Source organism: Sinocyclocheilus grahami, unplaced genomic scaffold, assembly GCF_001515645.1.
Source record: "Sinocyclocheilus grahami isolate Dianchi unplaced genomic scaffold, SAMN03320097.WGS_v1.1 scaffold1072.1, whole genome shotgun sequence".
Taxonomy (NCBI): Eukaryota; Metazoa; Chordata; class Actinopteri; order Cypriniformes; family Cyprinidae; genus Sinocyclocheilus; species Sinocyclocheilus grahami.
In genome coordinates, this window is record NW_015506251.1 from 215269 (window position 1) to 226986 (window position 11718).

The 11718-nt window shown below is 36.7% G+C and overlaps 1 protein-coding gene across 1 annotated transcript in view; it reads left to right on the top strand.

The window, feature by feature from the left end:
• sncaip (synuclein, alpha interacting protein) overlaps positions 1-11718 on the top strand; it is a 19952-nt gene that overhangs the window by 3344 nt on the left and 4890 nt on the right. Inside the window, exons 3-6 of the mRNA XM_016251833.1 lie at positions 1170-1227; positions 3347-3945; positions 6351-6578; positions 9111-9337. Coding sequence (XP_016107319.1) covers positions 1170-1227; positions 3347-3945; positions 6351-6578; positions 9111-9337 — 1112 coding nt within the window. The remainder of the gene's footprint in view (positions 1-1169; positions 1228-3346; positions 3946-6350; positions 6579-9110; positions 9338-11718) is intronic.

Here is an 11718-nt window from a genome sequence, read left to right on the forward strand (position 1 = left end):
TCAATCCTGGTGTAATACAGCGATTCCCAAACATTTTTTTTATAAGCTAAACACATTTGAGCTAAAATATTTACCCCTGAGATTTTAAGTTAATATTTCAATAAATGATCAGCACATTCACATGTTCACGGTTCTCTGATATCGGTTTATGGTCACATGACATGCAGATAAACTAATAAAATATGTCTTGTCTTAAAATGTTTTATTTTGATTTGTTGTTATCATAAAATTTATTTATTTGAATTTAACATTTTTATGATTTTATTTTTAGTAAGCATATTATTTTTTATTAAAATGTTAAATTTTTGATTAAATACTTTTTTATTAAGTGTTGTTTTATTTTAAAATTATTTATTTCAACTTTTAATTTTTATTATTTAATACATTTTTAGTAAGTATTTTATTTAGTTTCTTTTTATTTTAAATTTATTCATTTAAATTTTACATTTTTGTTGGTTAATGGTCACATGACATGCTGCTAAACAAATAAAATATTTCATATTAAGTGTTTTATTTTTATTTGTTTTTACTTATATTGATTTAATTATTTTAATTTAACATTACAATTTAATGTTTATTAAATGCTTTGCTTTTATTTTAAAAATATTGGTTACATTTTTATGATTTCATTAATTTATTGTAACTGTTTTATTTTGTTTGTTTTTATTTAAACATTCTTTCAAAATTTCATTTCTATGGTTTAATTAATAGTCAGTTTTTTGTTTTATTTTGTGTTTATATACCTTTTATTTAAAACTTATTTAAATTTTACTATTTGATTTCATTTTATGTAAATGTTTTTATTTTAAAATAATTTATTACAACTGTTAATTTTAGTGATTTAATTATTAGCTTTCCATCAACTCATGAAACTCTTCTGAGAAACGCTGCTGTAGTTAAACAGTTTAAAGTATATTAAATGTTAAATATGCATTTCTAGGATTGAATTATGCTGAATAGAGTTTACGTAGATTACAGTCTTTGTTCCTGATGTATTGCTCCGTGTGTTCATTTGGTTTCGTTGAATTGCTCGGATGTTTCCTGGAAGTCAGACGCATGAGTGTGTGGAGCTACAGGAACAACTCATTTCCCATCATTCCTTCAGCATGATCGGTGTTAGCATCAGTGTCTGATGACCTTTAACCCGTCTGATGTGTGTCCTGTCTCAGTACAAGAGCATTCCTGAGCTGTGCCGAAGACACGATGGAGCAAACGACGAGAGACAAGGTACTGAAGTAGCTTCATTCATGAGTCATTCAGATCTATACAGGAGTCACACGTGTGCGAACCACAGTATTAGAGCCCGACCGATATATCGTTTTGCAGATGTTATCGGCCGATATGAGCCTGTTGCCGATATATCGGTACCCGGCGAATATGCCGCCGATATGAAATTTTTTTTACAGAACATATAACGCAGATAAAAATGTTTGAAATGGTGTAATTACTAAGTTTGTCCAGCAGAGCGCGCTCCATTGTTTGCTACTGGCGACCTGGATGAAACGCTTTAAAGCTTAAGTCTATGGAAAACCATTGAAACTTTGAACGGCCATATCTCTGTAACGACGCGGCGAATCCGCACCAAATTCAGGGGATCCCTTCAGCTCAAGGAACCCTTTCGAACGCGAATCGAGTGTACGTCTAGAGGCACGCATGAGATCTTTCAAATGAGATCACCCCCGCGTCGATACCCCCCGGGGTTCTGGAGTTACGGGTGGTTAAATTCGCGGTCCAACGTCGACCAATCAAGCGATCCCGGGGGGCTACCGACGCGCGGAGGGTGGCGTTCGAGAGGCTCCTCGAGCTGAAGGATCCCCCGAATTTGGTGGAGATCCGCCGGCGCGTTCGCGAGATAGTGACACCAGCCAACACTTTCCCTTCAGTAAGGAGGTCTCTTGTTCAGGCAGCATTCAAGCGTGGTCTTATTCGACCGTAAGCGCCCTGCGAAGTGGACTTCACATGAAATTCTGCCATGATTCCAGTTCCAAGGGAACGTACGCGTTACATTCAGAGTATTTATGTGAAGACAGTAGCACAAATCCGTGAATGAATGTTCCGAAGTGAAATAAACTTCAACGGAATAAAGTTGAATTGAATTGAATTAAAGTTGAATAAACTTCAACTTTACTGTTCAGTGCACTGATGTCAGACTCATTTTGGATAATAAAGTTTATTGTTAAATTGTTAAATACCCTGCCTCCATTACATATCTCTGTCACGTCATTATAAGTGTTTGATCACCACATCTGAGTGATCATTGCAAAGAATGTGTTTATGTATGTCTATACTGTATTCTATATATAGTACCAGTCAAAGGTGTGGACCCTCGAATGGGAAAGTGTCCAAAATTTGACTATACTGTACTATAATATACACAAAGAATATCGGCCGATATATATCGGTATCGGGCTTTTTTACTCCCTAATATCGGTATCGGCCCCAAAAAACCCATATCGGTCGGGCTCTAAACATTACTATTGCCTTCTGTAGAGCTGCTTCATAACTGCAGCTCAATTAAGAATCAGATTTGTTGAACTTTTCAACCTTCACACTGTTATTGGACTCCATTGAATCAACACTAAACTGAATTGAGCTGAATTAGGACTCTATTGTCTTCTGTAGAGCTGCTTAACAGCTGAAATTGAATTTGTCTGATCTATAATGACGTTTGTATCATTTATTCTGTTCTTTTGTTGTTTATTACTCTGATGCTGCTTTGAGACAATCTGTTTTTATTTTAAAATAATTTATTTAGACTTTTTTTTACTTTTATGAATTATTTAATTTTGAGTGTTTTTCTTTTAAACGTATTTAAATTGTACCTTTTATTTAATTTTGTGTAAGTGTTTTATTTTGCATAATTTTACCAAATGAATTTATTTCAGCTTTTAATTTGTATGACTTGTTAACTCGTGAGACTCGTTTGGGAAACACTGCTCTAGTTAAACAGCTTGATGTGGATATTAAAGTTATAAATATGCATTTATAGAATTATCGATTCTGTTATTTTCTTATTTATTACTGCGAAGCTGCTTAGTACAGTCTGTTTCTATTTTAATATTTCTGATTTGATTAGTTTTTAGTGTTTTTTATTTTTTTATTTAATTTTAGTCAGTGTTTTATTGTGTTTGTTTGTTTTTATTTTAAAATTATTTAATTTATGATTTAATTATTAGCGTAGATACAGTCTGTGCTGTATAAAGCGCTATAGAAATAACCCTGACTTGTTACAGTGATTGTAAACGCAGCTCATTCGGTTATGGGTCCTTTACCGTAGACACTCACATTCGTGTCTTCGAGTCCGTAAGATGTTCATATCACGACGGTTGGCTCTCGTGTGTTTCAGCTCCGTCCATCAACTGGGCTCGTAGCGCAGCGTCACACGGCGGAGCGGGAATCAAGCCCACCGGCGTCGCAGACGTCTACAGCAAGTTCAGACCGGTCAAGCGCGTGTCTCCCCTCAAACACCAGCCGCAGGAGTCGGAGCCGGAGGCCGAGGGGAAGAGCAGCAAAGAGGACAAGAGCAGAGGCCTGCCGATGAACGGAGCTCTGTTTGGAGAGCTGGAGCACTACGACCTGGACATGGACGAGATCCTGGACGTGCCATACATCAAGTCCAGTCAGCAGACGGCCAGCCTGAAGAAGAGGAGCGCCGGCGGTAAAGGAGCGACGCTAGTGCTCTCCGAGAGCCTTCTCTCGCCCGTCAGCTGGCCCCACATGAGGAAGTCCAAGTCTGTGGATCAGGACTATCTCAGAGCACAGAGCGCTCACGGATCAGAGCCGGACCTCGACAAACCTGACGGCGGCTCGGCTGCGTTCCCTCTTCAGCCGGCCAAAGGCCCGAAGCAGGACAAGCCCTGGAGAACGTTTGGAGAAGCCGACGAAGAAGCCAAGAAGACGCAGAACATCCTGAACATCGTGAGAGAAGGACAGATCTCTCTGCTGGTAAGAGCCGTCGCCATCTCCTCCGACATTTATTCACTTTCAGATTTTTATATGATGCTTCTCGAGGTTAGTTTAGAAAGTTTATCGTTTTTTTGCACCAGTATTATCCTCATTTTCACTCTCTCAATTTGAAGGGGCGTGTCCCCTCGCAGAGACGGAAGTGTGATTGGCTGACTTCATCACACTGTAGCCACGCCTCCTTTTCAGCCATCGTGTGTTTTGACCAAGTGGCACCCTCCCGCTCTCTCTCGTGAAGCCAACACGGAAGTGACTAAAACTGTAATTCATCGACTGGCCGCTAGAGGCTGGCTCTGAAAGAGAGTCAGTGCCATAGACTCCTCATGTTAAAATGCCCAACTTTACAGCAGAAAAAAACATGTTTACAGTCTGGTTCAAACAGTGCTTTTGGTCTATATAGCTAATTTTGCCCTTCATGACGACTGTGAGGGGGGTGAATTTTTTTTATAGCTCATCCGTTTAAATTATATTAACCCTTAAAGTTCTACATAATTAAGGGCGTGGCCACTTGAGTGACAGGTGGATTGCCGCTGCTGTCACCGCCGTCGAGCTAGGTGGGCGTGGTTTCAGCAACCTGCTCCCGCCTCTTTGCCCATTTTCGATTATCCGGGAGTGACGCGCTGCCAAGATGGCGACGGCAGGCTCCGCCCACTTTGAGCTTCAAAAACGCTCTTCAGAAACCTACGGGTGACGTCACGGACACTACGTCCATGTTTTTATACAGTCTATGGTTTTGACACTCGAGATGTGATTGAAGCACTAGACAGGCAGACGAAATGCAAACAACGCAACCAAATATCTGAATACGGACTACTGTGAACAAATTGTCTTAAAAGACGACGACAGCTACACAGTGTGTAAAGGGTTAATAATAGCAATGGTAGCGTGAACTGTAATAAAATACATTCGACTGAGTTGTTCAGAACCTCCTTGATTACACACGGCAACGACGCGTGTTAAAGTGCATGTCAAGTGACGTCACAGTTCTCCCGGGTGTTTCGTATTTGATACATCAGGGCCTCTTCGGTCACTTTTGACCAAAAAATTTGAAATTTTGAAATTTTAAAAATCGTTGCTTTGTTGGAACGGTACGGAATTTGGTGACTTTTATGGCATTTGGTTTGTGAACACACAAAAAAAATTGAGGGCATGATTGGAAAAGGCTGGTGGTTGTAAAAATAATAAATAAAATCACACTTGTAGTCTTCACGGTCAAAAATGACCACCATAGGAAATGAATGGGAAATAGGACAAAATGTGAAAATACAGCAAAATAATTTGCGTATACAATGTATAAATCAGCCATGATGCAGAAAGAAAAGTGCACAGCTAGTGTCTATTTTAACCTGAAATACTGCAGTAATTGAAAATTATTTTTTTTTAAATTTGAAAAAAATTGCATTCCTTTCAATGGGAAAAATGGTTCATAATTATTGCATAAATATTAATTGGTACAATAAAATTCTCTCTAATTACAAAAGGCAAAAAATTATTACAGTTTTTCTGAAAAAAAAATATTTACATCTCAAGTAGGGATGCACGATATTAGCTTTTTGCCGATATTTTTCAAATCATTTTGGCCGCTAACCGATATATATTTCCCTTTGTTTTGAAACAACACCAAGTCTCTCTGGAAATTATAAACCAAATTATTTTGGTTAGTTTTGAGCAAAAACTCTTTTGTTAGAACTAATAAACATTATGAAAGCCTTGAAATAACTATAATAAAATCAATCTCTGCTGTTTTTGTTTTTTCCGGACAGATGCAGTTGACATCTTAACATTTCAGTTGTGGATTTAACATTAATAGATGGTCTAAAGCAAGAGAGCTGTAAAAATTAAAAAAATATATTTTAGAGCTCCTTGTATTTAAGTTTTCATAAACCATTTGAAAAAGACATATTAATGATTATTAATAAATTATTTAATTTACAAGTGTCATGTTTGTGATTTTTATTCATGTACGCTATAGTTCTGACCTTTAAATCTAAACAGACTCGTGATTTTATGACATCAATTACTGCTTTATTCAGAAACACAAGTATCTTTATGATATATGTGTCCCTGCAGCACAAAAGCAGTGTTGAGTCGCTGGGGGATATTTGTAGCAATAGCCAACAATACATTGTATGGGTCACAATTATACATTTCTCTTTTATGCCAAAAATCATTAGGATATTAAGATCATGTTCCATGAAGATATTTTGTACATTTCCTACCGTAAATATATCAAAATGTAATGTTTGATTAGTAATATGCATTGCTAAGAACTTCATTTGAACAACTTTAAAGATGATTTCCTCAATATTTAGATTTTTTGTAACCTATATATCAAGAGAGGTTCGATTCTCTGTTTGATGACGTGATGTGACCGTGTGTGTCTGCAGCCTCACCTGGCGGCGGAGAACCTGGAGCGCATCCGAGACGAGGACGGGAACAACCTGCTGCATGTGTCTGCGGCTCAGGGTCACGCCGACTGCCTGCAGCACCTCACCTCGTTAATGGGCGAGGACTGTCTAAACGAGCGCAACACGCAGCAGCTGACGCCCGCAGGCCTCGCCGTCAGGGTACGACACACTCACACACAGCGGGTCTGCATGCTACAGCAGGGTCTGTGAGCTGATGGAAATTGGCTAGTAGGTGCAAAGAATGCTTTTTAAGCATGTGTGCGTGCATGCATGCATGCATGCGTAAATCATAGACATGCATATTTAAAATAAATAAATAGGGCTGCACAATTAATCAAAAAAAATTGAAAGCACAATATTGGTTTAGTGCAATTCTCAAAAGGCTGGAAGCAGAAGCCAGATTTGTAACAAGAAGCATTTATAAACCTGGTGTCAATTAAACACAGACTTTAAGGTCTTCCTGCAATTTAAAAAATAGATAAATAAATAAAATAAAACCTTGAGGGTTCAACATGTGAAAGTGAACAAGATAAGACCTCACTATTGTAACTTAGTGTACCGGAAAACACAGTTATTATTATAATTATCAAACATTTATTTTTATTTTATAGTACTATTGTATCATTACAGCAGTGATATATTTCTGTCTTCATCTGAGTTAATAATAATAATATAAAAACATCTGTTTCATATTGTTCACATCACAATATCTAACAAAATAGTAATTCAAATGATTCATTGTAAAATAAAAGACGATCAATATAAAATGCTAAATAAAAAGATATATAAATCTAAACTTTTATTTGTCTAAATATATTATTTGTTCACCTGAATGTTATGTGACTAAAAATGAATGAGATCTTTTAAAATAGATAGAAATAAATCAATTTAAAAATAGTAAAAAAAAATATAAAATATTTGTTCACCTGAATGTCGTGTGACTAAAATTAATTTAATCATTAAAATGTAAAAGCAAAATAACTCAATTTTAAAATAATACAATTTAAATAAAACGCCTACTAAATATAAAAGATGAAATATTTTATTTGTTTAGCTACGTCTTAACCATTAAAGGGATAGTTCACCCAAAAATGAAAATTAGCCCATGATTTACTCACCCTCAAGTTATTTATTATAATATATTAAATAATGTCCTGGCTCTTCCATGCTTTATAATGGATAAACACTAGGGGTGCTCCGATCAGGGTTTTTGAGGCCGATCATCTGCCGAGACCGATCTTTTTAAAGCCTTCTTTTTGTCAAAAAATGCATTTTCAGCATTGTGATTCTCTTTTATCACAGTGCAGTAATACAATCTTTCACAGACATGTTTAAACACAATAAATATAAGCAACACATTATTCAACGCTTTTTACTTTTACACATTATAGATTTATATATTAAGTTGCTCGAGCAAGTGGCGAAACATTTACTTTTCTTACGTTATCACAAACTTACCATTGATAGAAACGGTCAGCTCTACTGCCTTTCCTTTTGCATTGAAATCTTTATTACAAGCAATCCTGCGGTTCATAAAGAACTTTGTTTTCCTTCCTGCCATCTATTATTGCCTTCTTTATCTAAAAGTGATCTTTTCCTTTAAACCTAGCCAAAAAGCCATATGTGTTGACTGTACCTCACCTTCAGCATTATAATTATTTCAGAGACCGAGACGGTGTCGAGCCAAACCTCTCACAGCAGCGTCATCAGCTTGAGATCGGCCTTTTTTAGAGACCGCCGATCAATCGTCCCAACGTGATTATCGGCCGATAGTGATCGGTAGCCGATCAATCGGAGCACCCCTAATCAACACAGGTCCGGGGGGGTTAATAAAGGCCTTCTGAAGCGACGTGATGCGTTTGTGTAAGAAAAACCCCCGAAGCCATGTGGCACGATATTAGCTTTTTGCCGATATTTTTCAAATCATTTTGGCCGCTAACCGATATATATTTCCCTTTGTTTTGAAACAACACCAAGTCTCTCTGGAAATTATAAACCAAATTATTTTGGTTAGTTTTGAGCAAAAACTCTTTTGTTAGAACTAATAAACATTATGAAAGCCTTGAAATAACTATAATAAAATCAATCTCTGCTGTTTTTGTTTTTTCCGGACAGATGCAGTTGACATCTTAACATTTCAGTTGTGGATTTAACATTAATAGATGGTCTAAAGCAAGAGAGCTGTAAAAATTAAAAAAATATATTTTAGAGCTCCTTGTATTTAAGTTTTCATAAACCATTTGAAAAAGACATATTAATGATTATTAATAAATTATTTAATTTACAAGTGTCATGTTTGTGATTTTTATTCATGTACGCTATAGTTCTGACCTTTAAATCTAAACAGACTCGTGATTTTATGACATCAATTACTGCTTTATTCAGAAACACAAGTATCTTTATGATATATGTGTCCCTGCAGCACAAAAGCAGTGTTGAGTCGCTGGGGGATATTTGTAGCAATAGCCAACAATACATTGTATGGGTCACAATTATACATTTCTCTTTTATGCCAAAAATCATTAGGATATTAAGATCATGTTCCATGAAGATATTTTGTACATTTCCTACCGTAAATATATCAAAATGTAATGTTTGATTAGTAATATGCATTGCTAAGAACTTCATTTGAACAACTTTAAAGATGATTTCCTCAATATTTAGATTTTTTGTAACCTATATATCAAGAGAGGTTCGATTCTCTGTTTGATGACGTGATGTGACCGTGTGTGTCTGCAGCCTCACCTGGCGGCGGAGAACCTGGAGCGCATCCGAGACGAGGACGGGAACAACCTGCTGCATGTGTCTGCGGCTCAGGGTCACGCCGACTGCCTGCAGCACCTCACCTCGTTAATGGGCGAGGACTGTCTAAACGAGCGCAACACGCAGCAGCTGACGCCCGCAGGCCTCGCCGTCAGGGTACGACACACTCACACACAGCGGGTCTGCATGCTACAGCAGGGTCTGTGAGCTGATGGAAATTGGCTAGTAGGTGCAAAGAATGCTTTTTAAGCATGTGTGCGTGCATGCATGCATGCATGCGTAAATCATAGACATGCATATTTAAAATAAATAAATAGGGCTGCACAATTAATCAAAAAAAATTGAAAGCACAATATTGGTTTAGTGCAATTCTCAAAAGGCTGGAAGCAGAAGCCAGATTTGTAACAAGAAGCATTTATAAACCTGGTGTCAATTAAACACAGACTTTAAGGTCTTCCTGCAATTTAAAAAATAGATAAATAAATAAAATAAAACCTTGAGGGTTCAACATGTGAAAGTGAACAAGATAAGACCTCACTATTGTAACTTAGTGTACCGGAAAACACAGTTATTATTATAATTATCAAACATTTATTTTTATTTTATAGTACTATTGTATCATTACAGCAGTGATATATTTCTGTCTTCATCTGAGTTAATAATAATAATATAAAAACATCTGTTTCATATTGTTCACATCACAATATCTAACAAAATAGTAATTCAAATGATTCATTGTAAAATAAAAGACGATCAATATAAAATGCTAAATAAAAAGATATATAAATCTAAACTTTTATTTGTCTAAATATATTATTTGTTCACCTGAATGTTATGTGACTAAAAATGAATGAGATCTTTTAAAATAGATAGAAATAAATCAATTTAAAAATAGTAAAAAAAAATATAAAATATTTGTTCACCTGAATGTCGTGTGACTAAAATTAATTTAATCATTAAAATGTAAAAGCAAAATAACTCAATTTTAAAATAATACAATTTAAATAAAACGCCTACTAAATATAAAAGATGAAATATTTTATTTGTTTAGCTACGTCTTAACCATTAAAGGGATAGTTCACCCAAAAATGAAAATTAGCCCATGATTTACTCACCCTCAAGTTATTTATTATAATATATTAAATAATGTCCTGGCTCTTCCATGCTTTATAATGGATAAACACTAGGGGTGCTCCGATCAGGGTTTTTGAGGCCGATCATCTGCCGAGACCGATCTTTTTAAAGCCTTCTTTTTGTCAAAAAATGCATTTTCAGCATTGTGATTCTCTTTTATCACAGTGCAGTAATACAATCTTTCACAGACATGTTTAAACACAATAAATATAAGCAACACATTATTCAACGCTTTTTACTTTTACACATTATAGATTTATATATTAAGTTGCTCGAGCAAGTGGCGAAACATTTACTTTTCTTACGTTATCACAAACTTACCATTGATAGAAACGGTCAGCTCTACTGCGTTTCCTTTTGCATTGAAATCTTTATTACAAGCAATCCTGCGGTTCATAAAGAACTTTGTTTTCCTTCCTGCCATCTATTATTGCCTTCTTTATCTAAAAGTGATCTTTTCCTTTAAACCTAGCCAAAAAGCCATATGTGTTGACTGTACCTCACCTTCAGCATTATAATTATTTCAGAGACCGAGACGGTGTCGAGCCAAACCTCTCACAGCAGCGTCATCAGCTTGAGATCGGCCTTTTTTAGAGACCGCCGATCAATCGTCCCAACGTGATTATCGGCCGATAGTGATCGGTAGCCGATCAATCGGAGCACCCCTAATCAACACAGGTCCGGGGGGGTTAATAAAGGCCTTCTGAAGCGACGTGATGCGTTTGTGTAAGAAAAACCCCCGGAGCCATGTGGGACACTTTTATAATGGATGGGTGCAATTTTTTGGACTTCAAATGTTGGGCTACCATCCACTCCCATTATTAAGCATGGATTAGCCTGGACATTATTTAACATAACTCCGATCGTATTCATCTGAAAGAAGAAAGTTATACACACCTAGGATGGCTGTAGGGTGAGTAAATCATGGGCTAATTTTCATTTTTGGGTGAACTATCCCTTTAACTGAGATCAGAGAATCGTGAACATGCAAATGTGTCCTTAAATTACAGAAATATTAACTGAACATCTTCAAGTAAAGATTCCAGCTTACAGGGGATTCAGCTGATGGAAAACACCTGGGAATCTCTGATCTAGTGAACTACTAAACATCAGCACAATAAACAAGCAGGTTTGTTTCCAGGCGAACAGACCAGAAACACTGATGACATCATCCTGCACTCATGGGCGTTTACAGGAGTTTATCCAATCAGATGATCTGTAGAATGAGAATGTTGCTCTCTGACCTATGATTGGCTAGAGCGAGTAGAAAATCATGTTTGTAACTGTCCTGTGTGTGCGTGCGTGTGTGTCTGTGTGTGTGCGTGTGTGTGTGCGAGAGTGCGTGCGTGTGTGTGTGAGAGAGAGAGAGTGTGTGTGTGTGTCTGTGCGTGTGTCTGTGCGTGTGTCTGTGTGTGTGTGTGTGTGTGTGTCTGTGCGTGTGTGTGAGAGT